At 43.9% G+C, this 23605-nt stretch overlaps 2 protein-coding genes and 1 long non-coding RNA gene across 3 annotated transcripts in view; 1 reads left to right on the top strand and 2 right to left on the bottom strand.

Annotated features, from left to right (window-relative positions):
• PITPNC1 (phosphatidylinositol transfer protein cytoplasmic 1) overlaps window positions 1–6280 on the bottom strand; it is a 230632-nt gene extending 224352 nt beyond the window's left edge. The window contains exon 1 of the mRNA NM_001163878.1: window positions 5541–6280. Within this exon, the coding sequence (NP_001157350.1) occupies window positions 5541–5588 (48 nt within the window). The 5' untranslated portion in view covers window positions 5589–6280. The remainder of the gene's footprint in view (window positions 1–5540) is intronic.
• Window positions 6281–6985: 705 nt separating this feature from the next.
• On the bottom strand, window positions 6986–16066 carry LOC138916223 (uncharacterized). Its single transcript, XR_011423158.1, has 3 exons — window positions 15963–16066; window positions 9347–9413; window positions 6986–7083 (listed from the first exon to the last, which is right to left on the bottom strand). It is a non-coding gene; the product is annotated as an uncharacterized lncRNA (long non-coding RNA).
• Window positions 15996–23605, top strand: part of PSMD12 (proteasome 26S subunit, non-ATPase 12) — a 24950-nt gene continuing 17340 nt past the window's right edge. Inside the window, exons 1-3 of the mRNA XM_001499941.7 lie at window positions 15996–16320; window positions 23157–23216; window positions 23303–23431. Of these exons, the coding sequence (XP_001499991.1) occupies window positions 16213–16320; window positions 23157–23216; window positions 23303–23431 (297 nt within the window). The 5' untranslated portion in view covers window positions 15996–16212. The remainder of the gene's footprint in view (window positions 16321–23156; window positions 23217–23302; window positions 23432–23605) is intronic.

The raw sequence follows: 23605 nt of genomic DNA, 5'->3' as shown, positions 1-23605 counted from the left end.
AACCCGCCCCCTACACACACACACACACACACTTCCTAACTGACATTCTGGGGTGAGGAAGAGATCTTAAAGAGGCTGAGTGTGGAACATATATTAATTTTTTAAAAACTGCTTACAAAAAATAGTCTTCTCCGGGCCAGCCCCATGGCCGAATGGTTAAGCTCGCGCGCTCCGCTTCGGCGGCCCAGGGTTTTGCCAGTTCGAATCCTGGGCATGGACATGGCATCGCTCATCAGGCCATGCTGAGGCGGCATCCCACATGCCACAACTAGAAGGACCCACAACTAAAAATACATAACTATGTACCAGGAGGCTTTGGGAGAAAAAGGAAAAATAAAATCTTAAAAAAAAAAGTCTTCTCCATTCAGGTGAAATGAGAGCCTTTCTGAAATGAAGGTGGTTCTCTTCTTTGAACATCAGTCATACTCACGTAATCAGACACAGGGTTTCTAAGTTGATTTTTAAGAGCTTTAGGGACTTGCTTGATGCCTTTGTAATAAAAAGCAAAAGTTAATTACTACCCACTTTTAACTTGGGTTTTTAACTAGGGTTTTGTTAACAACAGTGTCTTTTTTCCAAGGCCCAGAATCTGTCTTGTGTGACGGGCATTCACAAGAAAATCACGGGGAAAAGGCAGCGTCCTTCACACACACAGTCAATTTCACCGACTGCCCTGGAGGACAGCATCTGCTCCTTGTTGTCTGTTCCATTAACGGTGAAAGGTTTGCACTTATCCATTAACCCGGCCCCCTGCCCCGGTGCCCCTCGCAACTAAGAAGGGAGCTTTGCAAGAGAACCAGGCAGCGTGAGGAACATTGTCCCCTGATTGTGGAACAGATAAGAGAAGCTACTGGCATTGCCCGGAAATCAAACTCATGACCCTGGTCTTGGTCCCTCCCTACTAGGCTGACAGAAAAAAAACAAAAACAAAAACCGAAACCTTCAATAGGGCTCATTCTCCGGGGTTCGCCAGTTCAGATCCAGGGTCCGGACATGGCACTGCTTGGCACACCATGCTGTGGCAGGCGTCCCACGTATAAAGTAGAGGAAAATGGGCATGGATGTTAGCTCAGGGCCAGTCTTCCTCAGGAAAAAGAGGAGGATTGGCAGCAGTTAGCTCAGAGCTAAACTTCCTCAAAAAAAAAAAAAAAAGGAAGGAAGCAGGGCTCATTCTTAAAAAACATTTTCAAAATGATGTTTATGAGGAATCCTGGGGAGGGTCTATGAGCCTTCATCCTTTATATTCAAGGGTATCACTTTGCACAAAAACCAAACAGTGTCAGTGCCAGTATCAAACTTAAAATCTCTTTCCTTGAAGAATTTCTGGCCTGATACATTTGCAGGCGCATTTCTTGAAAATCGTTTTAAACAGAGAATGAGAAGCATTGCTGGGCATCTTGGCATCCCCATTTATGTCATTCCAGAGACAGCGCCACCCTGATCCCAAATCTGTTCTCAGAAATGTGCGCAAGAAAATTCTCTGGGGACCTGGGGGAGCCTGGATAAAGCGCGCTGGCTCCCTGCCAGGGCAAAGAACAAAATAATATTCTGTATTAAAAAGTTGTTTTCCTTTTCTTTTCTTTCTTTCTCTTTCTTCTTTTCTTGCAGGGGAGGGGAGTGTTTCTATTTTTCTTTGTGCACCAAATCCCTAAAGACCACAAATAAATCCCTAAAAGTACACACATTAATGTTAACGCAGTCAGAACAGGAACTGTTAAACACCAAAGCAAGCAAGGAAAATGAAAGGATCCCTGCCTTCCATCACATTAGGATGTGCTTAGCTTTTGAAGATGCTTATCTTACTGACAAGTATCTGTCAGGCAGGAGAGAGCAGACTGGGCTCCAAGGAGTCCTGGGGATGGAGTTTGGGATCAGGATGCTGGGACCCGTGGCAGCACCAAAGAGCGGCTTGTGGGGGAGAGGCCTTGAAATCCACCATGATCTCCATTGAGCCACACATCCAAAAGCCACCCCAAATAGACATATGATCTAAGGAAAACCAACGGACTTATTACACAAAAGAAGATCCAAAGAGCCCCCTGGCCACCCTTCTAGTCAGCTGACTCCCCTAAAGGTCCCCTAAGTGGACAGAGCCTCCAACTCACCTTCAACTAGAGAGCACCTAGCACCCCTGCTTTGCATGTCAGGCTTAGGGATAATAGTTCCTTCCAACAAGGAATCCCTCGGGGGAAACTGTGGGAGAACCCCTGGCTTGTAGTAAAGCAGCTTTGCACCAGACCTGCATTCTGGCCTACAGCCTGCCCTTAGCTATGGGACGAGCAACTCACTGAAACTTCTACAGCTCTAGTCTTCTCCACAAAATGAAATGGCTCAACTACAGATCATCTCTAACAGCCCTTCCAAGTCTACAATTCTAGAATCTGCATCACCAAATGTTTCAAATGAAGACAGTTACAGCTCTCTCTTTGTGGCCAACCAGCAGCCCCCAGGAACGTTCACCATTTAAAACTTTCCAAGGACTTATGTTTAGTTTAGAGACAATGACATGGAACATAAATGAGGAGACTATTCCGATGAAGGTTTTTAATTAAAATTAATCCATGGGATGTTACTTCTTATAATTCTTTATTCTGAAGTTAATGTCTAAACAAAACAAAACACCAATACTGTTCTAGACTATGGTTCAGCTTTATTTTCTTTTGTCTCCCAAAGTTGTTCTTTCCCAGAAATAGGGAACATTATGAGTTAAAATAAGGATTGAGAAATGGGAAAAATCAGTACTCTCTATAACAATTCAAAAGGTCTTTGATTTTTCATTTAGTTGATAGTGCTGACTTTGTCTGTTTTCAAGAAATGTTTTTTTCTTTTGCTGGATGAAATACTAACAATGGGCAAAGAGCATAGCAAGGAAAAACAAATAATGGGTTTTACTATGACTCTGGTTCTGGCTTGGTTATTAACTAGTTGTGTGGCCCAACGCACATTACTTAACCTTTCTGAATCTCAGTTTACCCATTTGCAAAATGTGGGTAATAACACTCCAGTGCCCCTTCCGCTCCCCTCCACCAGGATTTATGATGGGATAAGGTCAGGGAACAGAACAGACACACAGTGTTGGTTCTCTTGCTGACGCTCCAAAACAAGGGCGTTTGCCTCGTTCTCAAAAATATGGACACTGCTACTAATGCACTGTGGTGGTTAGACAGAAAAAGTTCCATGTAGATTGAATCAGGCCCAAAACAAACCAAGAGTGGAAGCAAAAGTTAGGCTTCCAAAAGTTACTTAAGTTGAGGGTAACTGTCTTCTTTGAAGTCACTGATGCTTCCCAGTTTTCAAAGGTAGGGTCAGTAAGACATAGCAAGGTAAAGCAGGATTGTGGAGATTGTGGGGTTTACCACCGGTTCAAACTCCAGGGGTCTAACTTCTGGCAAGCTGGGCCTAGTTTCCTCAACCATCATCTGACTTGGTTAATGTGAATCCTTCCAGTTTGAAAACTCTAGCAATCTAAGCTGCCCCTCTGCTTCTCTGACCAAATAGAAAACTACTTCAGGATAGAACCTTGCAGAAACTGAATCACGCTCTAGTCCAAACAAATTATACATTCATTAAGTTATAATTATACAGTATATTACAGGTGGAGTCTGATTTCATTTGCCAATTAAGAAAAAGAGGGCCTCCACCTATACCACTCAAATGTAATTACTTCATCCTGAAGTGGTGGGTATTTCAGTACCAAAAAAAAAAAAACAACAAAGGTGGGAAAAGAGCTGTGCCTGAGTGTTCAAGAAAGCCTGAGAAGGTAAACCAACCAGAATAAAAGAGATTTTGTAGGGTAGTAGAGAAGATTCCAGAACTGGTTATCTTTTTGACGGTCACTTGCATTGTGGGGATATTTCATGCCCTACCAATATCGCCCCTAGATTCCAAAATCCTATAAAGTCATGAGGAGGAAAGGGGGTGGAAGCATACACACCTCCAAGCACCACTCCAGCTCACTGCCCATGAGGTGGGAGATCTCAACCTTTTCTAGAAATACTCCGGATAACCAGTTTCATTCATTGCCCCCCACCCCCTTCTCCACATAGCAGTGTGCTGCTTCTCCACTTTATTTACACGGTCCAGAGGCACCCCCAAAACTCTGCCCACCCACATGGCATCCATCCTTCAAGACCTTCCTCGAACGCTCCCTCCTCATAATGCCAACAGACAGTGACGCTCGGACTCGGGGGCGGTGGGGAGGGTGGGGGGTGCGATCTGTCTCTGGCAGCCAATGTCCCTGGGATCCGCTTTGTAAACTCGGAGCTACCTTGATCTTGCCTTGGATTACCTTTGGGTCTTGCCTTAACACTTGCTCCAGGTGACAAATGAAGACAGCCCCTTGGGAACACAGCCACGTTCTCGATTAAATACCTTTTTCTCTCCCAAAACGCCTAGCCCCTTCCACAAAGTAGTGGCTCAGTAACATATCTGATAGATTAAATGCACTGTATTTAAATATAAATAGGGTTTTGGTCGCTGGTTTCATTTGCGTTGCCACACCAAACCACACTAGTGAGTTTCAAATTACCCTGATTGGCTTCACGCTCCTTCGCTGTCCCTGGATAAGCGCTAAGCAATTGTGAAATCACCAAAAAGGCAGGGAGGAGAGAGGGAATAAAGGGAAGCCGGGGCCTGAATAATCCTCACTGAGTCATCCTTTCCCGAATGATAGCGCTTGCAGCTCCGGGGGAATCCGGAGAATGGAACCGGAGCAGCGCGCGGAGGAAGCGCCCAGGACGAGCCCCCGCCCCTCGCGCCCGCCCGTCCGGCGGCCGCGGTAGCCGGGCCGACCCCGCACCCACGTGCTGGAGCGCCCTCCCGTGGCCGCGCCGCGGGCCCCGCCGCTCCCCGCTCGCCCGCAGAGCACGCTCCCCGCGGCTGGAGAAACAAGAGACGCAGAAAGTTTCCGAGCCAGGCGGTTTGCGAAAGGTCGACGCCAAGTCCAGGAGCCTCGGTGCGCGGGTGTGGCGGGAGCGGCGCCCAGGCTGGCGGCGACGGCGAGAGGACCGGGCCCAGACGGACCCCCAAGGGCTCCGCGGTGCCCCTCAACGGAGCTCGGGGCCTCCAGATCCCGAGAGCGAAAGGCTTCTCCCAGTACCCGGACCTTACAGAGAAGCCGGGAGGGGAGGCGGCGCCCACGCCAGGACAGGATGCCCCCCCGCCGGGCCCCCAGCTACTGGGGCGCGCGCTTGGGGCTCTTGGGTTTGCTTTCTTCATTTTCTTAATTGGAGGGAGGGGGCGCACCAGCTCCCTTTGGCGCATTCTGATCCCCAGCAATCTGGATTCTAGGTGCCCCCAAAGAGCCCACCTGAAGTCCACCGCCCCACCCAACGCGTCTCTCCCCCCGCTGGGGTGACAAGTGAAAACAGCAATCCCCCCCTCTCCTCCCCCTCCAACCTTCTGGTTTGGGAGATAATGTTCCACCAGGGTTTCCCTGTCGCCCGCAGTGGAGCCGCCGGCCCGGAGGCGGCGGCGGGGGACGAGGCGCCCGGAGGCGGGGGGCCGGGAGCGGGCGAGGCCGGGCCCAGCGCCGCGCTTACCTCGTCCACGGTGAGCGGCATGCAGATTCTGTACTCCTTCAGCAGCATGGTCCTGCCGGCCGCGGATCCCCGGGACGGGAAGCGGGGGTTGAGGGGAGCCCCCTAGACTAACAAGGCTGCCGCCCAGGCGCAGGGCAGGGCGCCCAGAGCCCTGCACTCGGAGCCGGCCGGCGAAGCAGCCCCGGCGGTGCGCTCAGCTCCTGGCTTCCTCCTCTCCGCCCGAGAGCATGTCAAGGTTTGGGGCCGGTGTTCGCGGTTCCCCCGCCTCCTTCCTCGCCGAGGTCGGTCCTCCTGGAACGCGGTGTTGCAAAGTCAGGGAGGGAGGGAAAGAGCCCCGCTGGAAACCGCTCTGATCGACAGCCCGGGGCGGTAGGAGCGGCCGCCAGATCAGGACATGCCCGGCAGCGGGCGAGAGAAGAGAAAAGAGAGATTTCCAAAAATTAAAACGAATGCACAAAAGTCACCCGCTCGATCCGCCTCCGAAACCAGGCATGAACCTGGCGAGCCCCCTTCTCCGGCCGGTCTGCCCAATGCTAATGTCACCAGGAACACATTGCTGCCGGAGCCGGAGATGCTGACTTTCCAGACAAAGGCTCGGTAGGCTCCTCTCCCCGGGCGGTAAACAAGATTTCCTGCTCTTTTTAGGGCCGGTCCCCGAGGCGCTCCAGGGCTCGCTGGGAGAGAAAAGGGAAGGCGCCGCCGCTCGGCTCTGCCGGGCTGGGGCCCCGGGTACCTCCAACGACGGCTCGCGGCTGCGAGGGGCGGGCGAGAGGAAGCTGGCGCCTTCCGCGCGCGTCCCCTCCCCCGAGTCCCTTGGCTGCCCGAGCGCCGTGCGTGCCTGCGAGTTTGCAGCCACCTCGCCGCGGCCGGAGAGTCGGCGCGGAGCTGCAGTGTGCCTCGGGCCCGGGAGGTGGGTGCGGGAGGAGCGAGCGCGAGCGAGGCTGACATCAGCAGCGGCCGCGGCGGGGAGGGTAGCCCCATCCGGCCAATGGGGAAATGGCAAAGAATGTGGAGGATTTAAACAAAACAGCATGTCTGTCCCCGGCTGCTGCCAGACGGCGGGCTACCCCGGAGCGGAGCTCTGCCAGAGCTGGGGAGGACTGGAAAAGGGGGCGTCCCAAGGCTCCTTTACCCTTTGAATCTGTTCTCAAATGTCCCCTAGGTGCCCCAGTGCTCCGTCCAGCCACTCTGGGAAGCTTCTGGCTCCAAGGTACAGAAGTGTTCCTTGACCTTTGGAAAAGGTCTTTACAAACGCCCACCACGAGCGTTTTCCCTTTGGTCCAGAAAGCAAGTCCTGCGCTGGAGAGGTGATAGGATTTGGGGAGCAAAACAAACCCTTGCCTGGTTTCCTAACTGGTTCCAGAGAAGGAATCCTGGAAAACTGGGAAGTGCAACCATGTGAATGAAAATGAAGTACAAACAGAAAGACACACACCCAGGGGGAACGTGCACGGGACCTCGCCTTTCACCTCTCCTGGCCCTGCTCTGCAGTCCGGCTGAAGGCTTGGCGGAGCAACAAGAATAGGTTTTCGTGTCAGCACTCCTAAGTTCAAAAAGTCACAGTGAAATGTCAATGAAAATGCCTGGAGTGTTGGTATTTCATCCATATTAAACAGATCCCTCATTTTAACCACAAGAGGCACATTCTTCAGTTACTCAGGAAGCTGCATGTAACTGCTGAAGTCTGTTTTTCATTTGTCTGGTATTTTTAAGCTTGTTTTTCTGAAAAGTTCCTGGATGAAAAATGCATCAGTTGCCTCTATGCAGAATAACCTGCAAACATCATCTTTTCTCTGAAAAATATTCGTTCGTGCTCTAGAGTCCTGCAGCTACTCATAGAACCTGGATGGAGAGACAGATGGCCTCAATATTATAGTATTTTAAATTATCATTAATAAATAATTAACCAATATAACTAGGGTGGGCTGTGGCAAAAAATCATCCAGATGGCTGGAGAGAATTTATAAACTGTGTGAACATGATACAGAGCCTGATAGAAATATGACACCCTGTATTCAACTTATATTCTAGTGAAAACTATTTTCTAGATAAATGCTTCCTGGAGCCGGCTCAGAAATATTCACAGCAACTAATTAAAGCTAAACCAAATTCCTCGAGGTGGAAAACCTAAATCTGACACTGCAGTGTTGAATAATAACACATGCAAGCCTGTGATACAGAAAGAAGCTCAAGCTGTTTTTCTTTTTTCTACTTCTTCCTTGAAAACAAGTGTAGTGGCTTCGCTTCTGGCACCTAATACTCTTCCCGGAGGCAGCTAGGAAATGTACTGGCTAGCCATGCATGCGCATGCACATGGGACTTTAGAATACGTGGATATATTCCTGGCTTCCTGGACGTTTCCTGACACAGATTCTGTAACTAAGTATTTTACTGGTGAATACTATGGTTGAGGAACAACCTCTCTGAATTTCCCAAACTGCAAATCACCACATATATGCTTCCATTTCCCCTCTTGTAAGCTGACTTCTCCACCGAACTCTCCCTTTTCCCTCAGTGCATCCGCATGCCTGGTCACATTAATCTTGTTCAAGCACGGTTCTAATCCTGCCACCTTCAAAACCTCTTAGTGATTCTCCATGGCCTCCTGAGCGAGTTAAAATGCCTTGGCAGAGGACCAAGCCTCTGAACTACCTTTCCCACGGTAGCCAGCCACCCTCCCCCTGCCCTACTCCAGCCTAATGAGACAAATCTACTTTACCTTGACTCTTCTGCTCCTGCCATGGCCTTCGCAGAGAATCCCTCCCCCACTCCATCCCCCACCACACCATTCTTCAGCAGGGCATTGACAATCCGTGTTTTTGGAAAGTGGTTCTGATGGCAATGTGTCGGATAGGTTTAGGACAGCCGGATACCCAAAGGCAGGAGGTTATATTATTACACTACTATAGGCGACATATGGGGAAGGTCTGAATTAGACAGTAAATGAAGGAAAGACGATGAATTTAAAAGATTTGGAATGGACTCAGCGACGGATTGGTTTTCACTACAACAGCGCTTGGGGGAGGGGAGGGCAAAGGGAGAGCTTATTCATTCATAACTCGTTCACACGAAGGGAGGAGGGTGCCATCTACTGGTCAGACACTGTTAAAAGTGTTTCTTGCTCGTCAGCAGGAGTCTGGCAAGGAGAATTGTATCTTTGTTTCTTTTCAACCAGCGGAGTCAGCAATATCTACTTCCAAAGAGCCTTGAAGGTGTTGATGGTTCTTCTCATTTCCTCTTTCGTACTCACTATATTTAAGGTCTGTGGGTTCGTCAAGCACCCACAGATAGGGCTCTGTGTAGGAGATCCTACACAGAGCGATTCTAGATAACTCTTTCTAGACAACCCAGAACACGTACCTGGACTATTCATTTTGGTTCTTGTTTGTATGTCAGTGTGGCATTTATATATAAAATGTCACATACTGTACTGTAAGTGTTTCACCTGTTCTCCAACTCCCCAACATGATGGTAAGCTTCCTGAGGAGACAGACCATGTCCCATCAGTGTCATCTAGGAAACGTAGCCTGGTGTGAGGGATATTGTAGGTACCCAATAAACATCTATTAGATGTATGCATTTATTAGGTCAGGGTTCTCAACCTCGGCACTATTGACATTGGTGCCAGACAATTCTTGGTTGTGGGTGTCATTGTAGGATGCTGAGCAGCATCCCTGGTCTCTACCTACTAAATATCAGTAGCAAACCCCCTCCCACACACAAATGCCAAATATGGGGGTGGGAATGGAAGGGGGAACTCCTGCAGTGGAGAACCACAGGATTACTGTGACATTCAGTGATCTTACCTAAAGGTTTAGCTACTCCAAGAAGACGATTTTGGAGAGACTGACTTTCAACTTGTCAAAATTAGGGCTGAGGAGAGAAGGAATAAAACAAAACTGTTACATCACAGTGATAGAAAGATGTCCCCCTCTCATTCCCATATTCTCTTTATATTACCAAAGTAGCCCTTGATAAAGGGCTTGACCTTAACATTGATCACCTGGTTAAGGTAATGTCTGCCAAGTTTTCCCATTGTAAAGTGACTATTTTCCTTTTTCCATATGCTCTTCTTCGGAAGTGAGTCATTAAGTGCAGCCCACATTCAAGGGAGCAGAATTAAGCCCCACCTCCTTGAGGGGTGAGTATCTGCATATATAATACCGAATTCTGCAAGACTTGCCCCTTCTCCCTCATTTATTTATTCATTCAATTATTTCTTTATATCGTGTGGACTCATGTATATTTATTCTATACTTTGAGTTATAGCTCACTACTGTGTTAATTTTGTTGCTCATATTATTCCAGCTTTGACCATTGGTAGCTCTCGCACATTGGTTCCCGTGTCCTTTGACATGCCCCCCTTTATAAGGGCGATTTTTGAAAATCAAGTGTTATCCTTTGCAATTAATTTTTGGTTATTAAATATTGTTTAATTCCAGCAAAGTCTATGTCTATGTATGCCTTTGTGTGTGTGTGTGTTTTTTTTTCAAGATTGGCACCTGAGTTAACATCTGTTGCCAATTTTTTTTCCTCCTCCTTCTTCTCCCCAAAGCCCCCCACTACATAGTTGTAGATTCTAGTTGTGGGTCCTTCTAGTTGTGGCATGTGGGATGCCGCCTCAGAATGGCCTGATGAGTGATGCCATGTCTGCATCCAGGATCCGAACCTGTGAAACCCTGGGCCACCGAGTGCAGGAACTTAACCACTTGGCCACGGGGCCGGCTCCGGTATGTGTGTGTTAAACACCCCTATGTCTGATGTTGTTAGGTACTAAGTAAAGTTAAATTCATTCCCAGTAAAACTACACAAAGTAAGTCCCAAGGCAATTCTGATGTGTAGACCCATTTCTCAGGCCTCTGTTAAATACAGAGAATCCCTTTGATGTGTAATTGCTTGTAGCTGTGTGGTAAATGCTCATAAAATAAAAATTAATTGACAATGATGTGGTACAAATTGCTTCACACAGGAAAAAATGTGGAGGTTCTGTGGCCAAAGGTATAGTTTTGTCTTTTTTCTTAATAAGCTAGCAATCAAAGTTTTACTTTTTATTGCATTACCTGTTTTTACAGAAATTGGCAAAACTTTGGAATATTTTGAGAGGAACTATGAGACTATATGTAACCTATTTGCACTGGAGAGAAATTTTAGTGATGAAAGAAGACATTGCTCTTCATCCTGAGTGTCCTTTAAGAGCAGGCAATTGTGTAACCATAACTTATTGTAATTCTTTAATGCCAAAGCATATGTGACCTAGTATCACACAGATCTGGAAATACTGTTTCTTAGCTATGTGGTGCCATTGAGATGTCATATAATTCAACTTTTGTTTTGTTTTGTTTTGAGGAAGATTAGCCCTGAGCTAAGTACTGCCAATCCTCCTCTTTTTGCTGAGGAAGAATGGCCCTGAGCTAACATCCATGCCCATCTTCTTCTACTTTATACGTGGGACTCCTACCACAGCATGGCTTTTGCAAAGTGGTGCCATGTCCACACCTGGGATCCGAACCGGCAAACCCCTGGCCGCCGAGAAGTGGAACGTGCAAACTTAACCGCTCTGCCCCCGGGCCAGCCCCATGTAATTCAACTTTTTGTAGAACATTTTAAATGTTACCAGACAGAAAAAGAGGAAATTATGTTTGCTACTAAGAGTATGTAATCATTCATATCAAAACCTCAGTTTAAATGGGGAGAAGATATTTGCAAACCATATATCTGATAAGGGGTTAATATCCAAAATATACAAAGAACTCATACATCTCAACAACAAAAAATCTAACAACCCAGTTTAAAAATGGGTAAAAGATCTGAACAGACATTTCTCCAAAGAAGATATACAGATGGCCAACAGGTACATGAAAAGAAGTTCAACATCGTTAGCTATCAGGGAAATGCAAATCAAAACTACAATGAGGTATCACCTCACTCCAGTCAGAAGGGCTATCATTAACAAGACAGGAAACAACAAGTGTTGGAGAGGATGTGGAAAGAAGGGAACCCTCGTACACTGCTGGTGGGAGTGCAAACTGGTGCAGCCACTATGGAAAACAGTATGGAGATTCCTCAAAAAATTAGGAATAGAAATACCATATGATCCAGCTATTCCACTGCTGGGTATTTATCCAAAGATCATGAAAACACGAGTAAGTAAAAATACATGCACCCCTATGTTCATCGCAGCATTATTCACAATAGGCAAGACTTGGAAGCAACCTAGGTGCCCATCAAGGGACGAATAGATAAAGAAGATATGGTATATATACACAATGGAGTACTACTCAGCCATAAGAAATGATGAAATCCGGCCATTTGTGACAACATGGATAGACCTTGAGGGAATTATGCTAAGTGAAATAAGTCAGAGGGAGAAAGTCAGATACCATATGATCTCACTCATCAGTAGAAGATAAAAACAACAAACAAACAGAGAAACAGAGATTGGATTGGTGGTTACCAGAGGGTAAGAGGGGAGGGAGGAGGACGAAAGCGGTGAGTAGGCACAAGTGTGTGGTGATGGATTTGTAATTGGTCTTTGTGTAGTGAACATGATGTAGTCTACACAAAAGTCGAAATACATAACGATGTACACCTGAAATTTATATAATCCTGTTACCGCAATAAAAAAGTAAAAAAACCATCAGTTTATTTATTTTCTCACCTGAGCTACCATCTGTTGCCCATCTTTTTTTTTTCCTTCTTCTCCCCAAAGCTCCCCCAGTACATAGTTGTATATTCTAGTTGTGAGTGCCTCTGGTTGTGTTACGTGGGACGCCACCTCAGCCTGGCCTGACGAGCAGTGCCATGTCAGCACCCAGGATCTGAATTGGTGAAACCCTGGGCTGCTGAAGTGGAGTGTGTAAACTTAACCACTAGGCCACGGGGCCAGTACCAAAACATCAGTTTAAAAATTGCCTAGGTGACACTAGTTAGGCTGAATAATGGCCCCCAAGGATATCTGGCCCTAAGCCCTGGAATCTGAAAATATTACTTTATTGGAAAAAGGGTCTTTGCAGATGTGATTAAGAAATCTGAGTGGAAGCAATTATCCTGGATTATTTGGGTAGGCCCTAAATACAACCACAAGTGTCCGAACTGTCTAAGAGAAAGGCAGAGGGAGATTTGACACACACACAGAAGAGAAGCCAATGTGACCATGAAGCCAGACACTGGACTCATGAGGCCACAAGCCAAGGAATGCCCACAGCCACCAGAAACTAGAAGAGGCAATGAATGGATTGTCCCCTAGAACCTCCAGAGGGAGCATGGCCCCAGCATACCTTGACTTCCACCCAGTGATACTAGTTTCACATTTCTGGACTCCAGATTGTGAAAGAATCAATTTCCGTTGTTTTAAGCCACTAAGTTCGTGGTTATTTGTTATAGCAGCAAGAGTAAACAAATACAATGATGTAGGTATGACTTTATTTACCTCATATAACTGCACTTGACATGAAGTAATTCTAACAAAGAACCTAGAGATCTACTCAGAAGGTAAAATGCAGTATGACTTTCCTTACAAAATGATTCACAACAGACTTGAAAACACCAAGTTCTCCCATTGCCTTTAAAATATATAAACAGGTATTTTACACACATTTCAGAAACATCTCTGTAATGTAAGATTCATGGCTGTAGATACCATCAATATGCTAGTGACACCTAACTTCAAATCTCTAGCCCAAATGACTCCCCTTCATTTGACACCTGTATGTCCACTTGCCTTCTCAATATCGTCACCTGGATATCCAATAGGCACCTCAAACTTATAACCAAAACGGGGCTCCTGTCCTTTCCTCCCTGACCTGCTTGTCCCTAATCTGCTCCACTGTGGTAAATGGCAACTCCATCCTTCCAGACACTGTGGCCGAAATCTTGCAGACATGTTTGACTCTTCTCCCTTCGCATCCAACAGGAAATCCTAGCTTGGCTCTACCTGCAGATTATATCCAGGATCTTACCACTTCTACTGCCCCCACCCTAGTCCAAGACACCATCATTTTCCTCCCGGATTATTGCACTAATCTCCCAACTAGTCTCCCAGCTTCTGCCAACCTAGTCACCACACAGCAGCCAGAGAGATTCATTTACTAGGTAAGTCAGCTCATGCTACTCCTTTGCCCAAAACCCCCATTGGCTTCCCATCAGACTCAGATTAAAAACCAAGTCCTTATAATGGCGAGATTGCCCTACATCTCATCTCTTACAACTCTTGCCCTCACTCATCTGGCCTTAAAACAGGCCAGGCATGACCTGATTGCTCTCACCTAGGAGTTCTTGCTCCTGCCTCTGCCTGGAATCTTCATCCCCTAGCTATCTGCAAGACTTTCTTACTTACCTCAAGTCTCAGCTCATGATCGATGCGTTCCGTGACCACCTCCCAAACACTATCTCCCCTGACCCATATTTACGTGTTTATTTCTGTCTTTCCCCCATTAGAATGTTGACTTCACAAAGGCAGGAATTTTGGGTCAGATATGTGCACAGCCAATAAGATGAACATGCTAGAAATGCCAAATATGAAAAAATATACAAAACATAGTAATTAATATATAGGCACACGTTCAATAATTAGTTTCATAATATACATTATCACTGTTCTTTCTGAATAAACTTTTTCCAATCAGTATTTTTCCCTGCCTTTTAGATTCCTTATTCCTCCACTGCCAATTTTTCTCTTCAGAAATCAAATTCTTTCTTACAAAGCCACAAATTCAATCTCAGACTCACCCAAATAAAGGATTTATAAAGAGTCTGTCTATAATACAGTACTCCTAACTATTTTCTCTGACCATTGCTCAGACTTTTACTGAGTGCCTTCTTTATTTACTTCACTTTAATTTTTTGTTTCCTTTGCAAGCTTTTCCTCAGATTTCAACTTGCTTTCATTTTCCGTTACCTCCAAGCCTAGCGAGGAAGGCCTTCAGTTTGGTGTGGGAGCCCACTAGCACTTGCTCCACCTGCTTGCCTCCTTCTTAGAGCCCCTCATACTCTTATTTTTTGAGTTCTAGAAACCGTAAATCTGTTTACTGCATCACACCTTTGTTACTTTTTGTCTTTTCAAACTCTTCACACAAAATAGACTTCCAAATCCTTTTGTCTGCTCAATTGCACACCGAATATAGAGCCAGAAAACATCTTAGCCTAGTGTGTCTCAACAATGCTAGCTTCTAGAGTGTGTTTTAGAAATCTATAAGGGAATTTTGGGTTGTCACAATCACTGGGGAGAGAGGGAGATATCAGCACGTAACTGGGATGCTAGACACCTGCAAGGCAACAAACCTACACAATAAAATATTGTCCCACAGTCTATGTGACTTTTCAGTGTCCTGCGAGACACCTACTTATGTATCTTAGGCCTCGACTCTAACTCCATTTTACATATGCCAAGCAATCTTTTTTTTTGGAAATTTTAAGATGCACTAAAATTTCTAAGAATTCTTCTATGTGAAAAACAATGGAAGATTATACTTTGATATTGTCAGAACTTTACTAGGAAGTTGTACACCATTTTGGAAAAATCACGCCACCAACAGTAAGCCCTTATGACGTTTGAGGAAGCAATGGAACACATCTATTACAGTTGTCCCTTTTGCATTTACAGTTATTGTGTATACGTACACGCAAACGACTACTTCTATGCATTGTCTACTGTAGACATGTTTTAGCCTTTCTATTCTGAAATATTTATTTTGCTATTTTGCAATGTTTCTCCTTTATGTTACAGCTAAAATGTTTTCTTTTTTTAAATTATGTGTATAGATGGGTTTCATTATCCATGATTTTCATTACAGAACACCAAAAAAAAAAAAAGTCTACTCAGCATATATAAAAGGATGTTGGTGCTGATTAAATTGAGAATCACTAACATAACAGGTAGACCACTCCAAGTTTTCCCATTTGCTTCCCCTGCTACTGTTGACACTTGGAACACACCACACACAACCTCATTCTCACTTTCAAGGATTCTAAGCTTTTTTTTTAGGAACCCAGATGGTGTGGATGATAATAAAGAAAATCTGTAACGTCCTTAAGAATCGAAAGTCTCGCATACGCGATCCCCTTCAATGCTCACAAGAGTCCTCTAGGGAAAGAATGAAATATCTTTCTAAAGATTCTTATCAACGCAGTGGATTATAGTAAAAACGAAAACAAACAAAAAATACTTTGTTATATTACTGAGAAGCATAATCTCTTTTGAGATTTCAGAGATGTCACAGATTAAGCCACCAAGATTCTCAACCAGGTGAAACCTTAGACCTTTTTTCTTTAGGGTGTATTTCAGCCCGCTCACAGAAAGATGAGAAAACCGAGAGCCAAGAAAAGTTAAGCGACTGGCCCACGGTTCTGAGAAATCATAATATTTCACAGGAAGGGTGTAGGAATATACGGGATGGCCTACTTCATCACACTAGCTTTTCTCACCGCAAACTTCAGATGAAATTCTATCAAAGACCAGACCGGAAATAGACTGAAGGGGCAACTCCGCCTCCCCGCTCCGCCCCCCAGGGCTGTCCGCGGCAGTGCCTGACTGGCGGCCAGCGCAGGGGACCTCGTGGGGTCCTTCGTGCGGGCTCCCGACGCACTGCCTGAGAGGGTGCGCAGGCGGCTTCCGGTGTGGGTGACGAGTGGTGGCCGAAGTAGAGGGACATCAAGGGACGCTCAGGCAGGGACCATGGCGGACGGCGGCTCGGAGCGGGCTGATGGGCGCATCGTCAAGATGGAGGTGGACTACAGCGCCACGGTGGATCAACGACTGCCCGAGTGCGAGAAGCTGGCCAAGGTGAGGGGAGGCCGGCCCGCTGTTGGCGGGCGCCAGGGGCTGAGTCACGGCGCGGAGCTTCCCTAGGCCTCGGGGGCCGGCAGGCTGGAGCGCACACCCTGCACTGCCTGCCCAGCCCAGGTTGGGCCTGCATGAATAGGAGATCCCAGGTCTGCCCGAAGGGAGACTCCGCAGCCGGCGTACGATAGCGCATACAGCTTCCTGAACGCTCCCCAGGACAGGTGGTCACTTCGTCCCCTTAGGAGTTGGGGCCCCATAGTACTCTTTGCCTTTTCTTGGATTCTCCTTAACGTTTAGTTTAGTTTCCCCTGGGTTAAGGCCTCTTCAGCATTCATGCTACATCAGAGAGTTTAGTTCTATTGCTCTTGCTGAATCAGTTTATGTCGTTAAGCTGTTCATGGATCACGGCGATGTGCCTAGCCTTTGGCCAGGAGAAGGGGCAGGAAAGTGATAGTCCGAAGGTGATTAACACAGGACCCCTGTCCTTAAGGAGTTTGTATACGTAAGGCTTTAGGCAAGTCACGCGTGGTGGTGAGTGCCATACAGTATTCAAGTGTTACTGGAACACAGAGAAGAAATCTCTTCTTTCTTACGGGTGGGATAAGGGAAGGTTTTACAGAGAAGCTGACGTTTGTGTTGGGCCTTGAAGAATGAATAAGATTGGGGTGAGGAGAAGTCATCCCTGGAGCAGGAACTACAGAAGTCAACACAAATAGGCATTAAAGTGCAGAGTAACCTAATCAGGGGAGCCCATGAACAGTAGTTCCCAACTGCTTATCTCCATGGAATAGAAACTTAGCTTGATCCAAACATTTATCATGCCCCCTGCTATGTGCAGGCAATTTTGTGCATCATTTTACATACAAAGAAACTAAGGCTCAGAGTTATTTGTCCAACATTCCAGTAGTGATAGGTAGAACCAGGGATCCAAAGCTAAGTTTGCCTGACTAGGGTTTGGGTGGTTCTTGAATCAGTTCCATCATGAGCTGTTGCTAAGGATTATGCTGAGGCCTCATTAAATTCCTTGATCAATCCAGCCACAAACATTTATTGCTATTCACCTGGGATGCATTCACTAGTAGGGTTGTTTTTGTCCCTTAAGGAGCTTACTACATAAGTACATCAAAGTGTAATAAATTCAGTGGCAGGAGGAGTGTCAGTAATACTTCACATTTAGCTCTTAGAAAGAAAGCTTTTTAATGCTTCCCTTTTTTCCAAGAAAGAATTTAGTGGGGCTTTGCAAAAGACGAAGATAGGAAAAGATAATAAAGTTGATACACCTGTGTTTCTTAGGTTCCGTACACTTGTTACAGGGGAGCCATAAATTCGCTTCTGAGCTTTCTAGCAGCTACTGTAAAGAAACGCCATCAGTTACATAAGGGTTGGGAAACTCAAACACCTCCAGTGCCAGGCAGATAACGACAGCTGACATTTATTGAGAACTTTCTATGGTGCCAGGCACTCTTCTAAGTACTAACGTGCATTTAGTCATTTAATCCTCAGCTTAACGACATGTGATAGGTATTATTATTATTCTTATTTTACAGACAAGAAAACAGTCTGAGAAGTTGAGTCACATGCTCCAAGGTCTTACCTCTAGTAAAGTGGTGGAGCCAGGATGCAAACCCAAACCCCTGACTGATTCTAGAGCTTGTGCTCTGACCGTGCTGTCCTGCCTAGTGAGCCAAGGGTAATGAAAACCTGAACCTCTGAGCACCTGCCCGGGGAAGGAGGGCAGTAACACCTCACCTCCAGTTTGTCTTTGCCAATTGGGAATGAAGGCCTAGCCTTGTCAACTCTTCTAATTTGAGAGAGAAAGCAGGAATGGATTTTTATATAATTGCCTCAATATTTAGAAGGTGGACGTTAACCTGTTTTAAAACACTATTTGAGCCCGTAGCATGTAGATCAAACAAAACAACCTACAGGCCAAAGTCAGCCCCTGAACCACCACTTTGAAATTAATAGATTGACAGTGTCTGTAAGGAAGAAACCATTTGCTTTAAAGAAGCACAGCTATTCCTAGTGCTGAGACCTGGGAGGAAAAACCTCCCCTTTACCAATTTCTTCTGATAGTCTGCTGTGTGCTAGACCTAGTCAGTGCTAGACCTTGTGGGAGGTAGAAAGATGATTACAGAAGCTCCTGCCCTCAAGAGCTTACAGCCAGCAAGAAAACAATAGTTCACCTGCTACACCTGTTCTAGAGATCACATGCGTTTATTTAGGATATTGTCGTCATGTTCAGGACAGTTGAAGGGACTTGAAAACTCAGATGCCAAATACCTTTGTAGGTGTTAAATGAGTAATGGAAATGTTTAAAACGGAGTATGGGGGCCTGTTAAACTATGTATAAGTAAAGCCGTTTGGGTTTTTTAGGCTAGCGTGCCTGTTGAACAAAACAGGGTGTGGTTGGATTGTTTTTGTGGGGAGGGAGGTCGGGGCAAGGGTGCTGGGGATGGGATGCTGTAAGGTGTTTATTTGTTTATACAGACCCACAGTTTTCAACTTTTGGATTAGGTGGTTGTCTTATAGTCCTAGTTAATTTTTTTAGATATGTTTCTCTATTTTGCTTTTTATTCATCGTAATATATTATTTTCTAACCATTCTGCCAAACATAAGAAAATACTTACTTAAAGCATTGCATTTCTACATTGGAATGTATGGAACACTTTAGCATACATTCTTTTGTTTTTTTATTTCGAGCCCACCAATAAAACTGAAGAAAGTTTTGTTACGTTTACTCTACTTGTGAGAAAACTAAGGTTCAGGCAGCTTAAGTGCTTTATCGAAGGTCCAGAGAAGAACCAGATCAAGTCCTGTCTCCTGGCACTTGGTATAGTGTCCTTTGGCTACGTCCAGAACCTCTCTAAAGGAATAGCACTTTTGTGCTTACTTTCCTTAAGACTTTTTATTTTTTTATTTTTATTTTTTTTGAGGAAGGTTTGCCCTGAGCTAACATCTACCCCAAACCCTCCTCTTTTTGCTGAGGAAGCTTGGCCCTGAGCTAACGTCTGTGCCCATCTTCCTCCATTTTATACATGGGTCGCCTGCCATAGGATGGCTTGACAAGCGGTGCAGTGTGACCACGCCCGGGATCTGAACCAGTGAACCCCGGGCCGCTGAAGCAGAGCACGTGAACTTAACTACTGTGCAACTGGGCTGGCCCCAAGACTTTTTAAATTTTTAATGTGAAAGACATTTAAAGATAAAAATTATATGTGTATAGAGACTTCATAAGAATGTATCAGGTGAGAAAATTACATATAGCAGAAGCCTTCACAAGTAAAACTGAAGTCTGGACCTGGGTGGTAAAATTGCTAAATCTAGGCCGTTTGAATCTCCTACAGTTGTGACCTAGTATAATTCTGTTTCTGTGTCCTAAAAGTCACTTAGCAAATAACAGCAGACACTAATATTTACTGCTGTGTGATTTCTCTATAATGTTAGCTATTATGATGATGATAACGTACACACTTTGTTCCAGGCATACCTTCATAGGTGTTGCTTCAATCCTTACACCAACACTGTGGGGTCGGAACTCTTACGCTCATTTCACTGAAGAGAAAATTGAGGGTCAGAGAGGGGAAGCGTCTTGCCCAGGTAGAGCTGGGGTTTAGACCCCAGCAGTCTGGCTGCAGAGCCCGTGTTCTTAACCGTTACATTCTACTGCCTCTGTGATTGGTATTTGAGGACCCTGCATCAGGTTGGTGAGATAATAAAAGTGATATTAGTTCTTGATAATGATTATTGCTTCACCCTTGAATTAGGGAGTTAAAAATTAATCTAAAGAGGGCCTTTTCTGAACTGTGAAGATGTGGCATTTAGCACTTTTTAGTACACAGAGGGTTATATTCCCTGCACCCCCACTCAGCCTCACTTTTTGATTACAATATATTTGGCCCGTAGTTATTTGGGGCCTACTAACATTCTTAAATTGAATATATCCTTTGGTTCTCCTTCCTCTAAATGTGTTTTCATTTCATTTGGTCACCTGCAGCTTCTTCTCAGGGTTAATATTAAAAATAAAGAGGAGATGAAAAGTAAAACAGTTTATTGGTTGTTAGCAGCATAGGCAAAAGACTCCTTTAAGAAATAGATTATTTAAAATTATTGGATTGGCATTAAATTTCAACTATTTGTGGTTAACTTTTTCTTGGCCTTTTTCTTGTTTAGGTTGTTTAACAAATCCTTAAGTGATTGGATCCATTTACGAGTTAAAGGACACGAACATACAGAACTTACAGATACTCAACATATGTTGATGTTGAACAAACTCTTTAGTCATTTATCTCATTTGCAAAGATTATTTTAATGAGAAAAATGAGTTGCAAAATTCACATGTTCTGACAAGTTGGTTTTGATAGCTCTGCCCATCTTGTTTCTTTGAGTTGAAAGGCAGCATTGAAGAGGTGGAATTTCAAGAACTATGTCAATAGATAGGAAGGGAAGGAGGAGGATGTTTAGCTATAGGATTGAACACGCAAGATTGGGAGAAAAAAGTGGGATGATTAGAGAATTGGGAGTTGTATTTAATGAAGTTAATGGTAGTGTCCCTCAAATAGCGCTGAATTGAAAGCCATATAACTTGTCACATCCTGTTTACTGTAACAGTAAGAATCAGAAATTGTAAGCCATTAAGATCAACTGAATAGTTCAGGTCAGTGTCGATCTCCTCAGCGCATACTGTGTACAAGTTGGTGCAAGGGAAACAACAGTCAAACAAGGTCCCAGCCCTAAAGGAACTTATAGACCACGTAGGAGGCAAGACATGACATTAATAACTATGGTACAAGGTATAAAGGAATATGTCATAATACCTTCAGAAAAACGTTATGTGCTTGGCTAGGTACAGAGCATTGAGCTGTGTGGTGAACAGTATAGACATGGTCCCTGCTCTTACAAAGTTTACATTCTAGTGAGATTAGAAAAACAATAAATATTAAAATAGAAAAGAGTTTGGGATCGGTGCAAAGCAGTCAGTGGGCTTCAGTGTTGAAGAAGGAGATGCCAAGTGACTACTGCGTTTCTGAACTGACATTTAGTGTTTCGTTGATGCCTGCAGACCATGGCTCTAGAGTGGTGTGTGATTCTATTACATGTAGGATGCAGTTCTTTAAAACTCATACTTCTGAATTAAAGTACCACATAGTAACCTACGCTCTGTTGATCACAGTCACATGACTAACAGTAATGGCAAAAGTGACAGGGAGTGACCATCAATAAACAGTATTTTGCATTTTAACTCTTTTTTTCACTAGATTTTGTTGCCAGATAGTAATCTTTTTCCTAGGGAAATTATTTTGATCAAAGCAAAGGTGTGATTTAAACTAATATGGTTTAGTGTATCGGAGGGAACGTTGGACCCGGAGACAAGAGCCCTGGCTTCTGCTTCTCCTGATTAGTTTGTGGCTGAACTGTTGGGTCCTCATTCTTTAATCTCTAAAATGAGGAGATTGGATTAAATCGTCTCTAGCAGTTTTCCCAGTTCAAAGATTCGTTTGATCTTTTCTGATTTATTAGCCTTTAACTTTGGAGTATTTATAGATTTGTTCTTTGTTCTTCTCCCCTAATGGACATTTAGCCAGCATTTATTGTACTCATGAATTTATAGAGCTTTCAGAGCTGGTGCTCCCCTTTTGTATAGGAAACGTTAAAATACAATAGTAATATATGTTTCGTATTTAATTAAAATAAGTTCAAACAATGGCTATACAGTACATATTCTATGATGCATAGAAAATTCATATTTTTAAGAGTTATGTTGGAAAATATGGAAATGATATTTTGAAAAGTCCAAACATTATTTGTGCCCCTAATTCAAAAGTTGTTTAATTAGTTTCTTTAATCAGTAAAAGAGTAGTTCTCATGTACTGTCCATGAATGCATTAAGATAAAACATTTTTTCATTTATGGTAGAAAAAACATTTCTAAATAAACCCTTTCTCATCTCTTCCAATTCATTTACAGTTATTAATATTAGTATCTTAAATACGTACAATTTTTGTGCTGTGGATTGATTTTGTTTTTATCAAAATGTGTGGTTCCTAATAGGATGGCTTATTTTAGTCCTGGTGTATTATCATTTAAGTTTATATTATCTGAATTTTGTTATTCCCGTTTCTTAAAGTATGCCCCGGGGAGAATGTTTTGTTTGTGCATATGAGATAGAAGATATTATCAGTTGTCAAAAGGAGTGTATTTCAGTTAGAACAGTATCTGCTAAGAGCATGACTTTTGGTATAGCATGCATGGGAATTCTCAGATGGTCTTCATTTCCTTTAAGCACAATTACTGATTTATTTTTAAAGTCGTTGAAAAATTACACCAGAGTTTTCTATCTTTTTACCACCAAATGTCCTTTGATTTCTCCTCAAAACTTCATATTCTAAAGTATTTGTTATGGTGAATTTATAAGGAAATCATTCTCCCGTTTTTATTTGTCAAAGACACATGTTTAAAGTCTCTATTCAGAACAAGATAAACAGATGTTACGCTGAGTTGATAAATTAGAATCCAAAACAAAGACTTGATGTTTTCCTCAGGTGTTAAGTCATTGTTGTTCTATGTTCAGTTTCTTTCAGGCATTTTGAAATGTTAAAAACAGTTTGTGGGCTCCAAGTTGGGAACCACTAACTTATGGAATCCACTAGAGAAGCAAGCAAGCATTCACAAGAAAAGGAGAAAAACACAACAAAAGTAGCTATGAGGTGGTCCTTTTCCTCAAGAATAGCCCATTGATTTTTCCTTTTCTGTGTCAGAAACATCTCATTGAAGACTAGTTATTTGATTTTGTGTTGGTGGTATTTTCATTGTTCATTTGTATCTTTTGTTTTAGGAAGGAAGACTTCAAGAAGTCATTGAAACCCTTCTCTCTCTGGAAAAACAGACTCGTACTGTGAGTAGATTATAGTAAAAACCTCAATTACCATTCATTTCATTTAACATTGTTCCATTAACTTCCATATATTTTCACTCTTCTAGGCTTCTGATATGGTGTCTACATCCCGTATCTTAGTTGCAGTAGTGAAGATGTGCTATGAGGCTAAAGAATGGGATTTACTGAATGAAAATATTATGCTTTTGTCAAAAAGACGGAGTCAGTTAAAACAAGTAAGTTCTTGATGGCTCAAAAAACAAATTTAATTAATTTTTTAATTGTTTAAATTTACATTTAAATAAGGACTTTTAGAAAACAGATTCTGAATCTGTTTAAGATCTGGGAAATCAACATTACAACGTTTTAGAGAGTTTTTAAAAATTCTATCCATGTTCTCATAACAACTG

This window comes from Equus caballus, chromosome 11, assembly GCF_041296265.1.
Source record: "Equus caballus isolate H_3958 breed thoroughbred chromosome 11, TB-T2T, whole genome shotgun sequence".
In the NCBI taxonomy this organism is placed as follows: domain Eukaryota; kingdom Metazoa; phylum Chordata; class Mammalia; order Perissodactyla; family Equidae; genus Equus; species Equus caballus.
The sequence above is the reverse complement of the archived record's forward strand: the minus strand, read 5'-3'. Positions and strand labels throughout refer to the sequence as shown.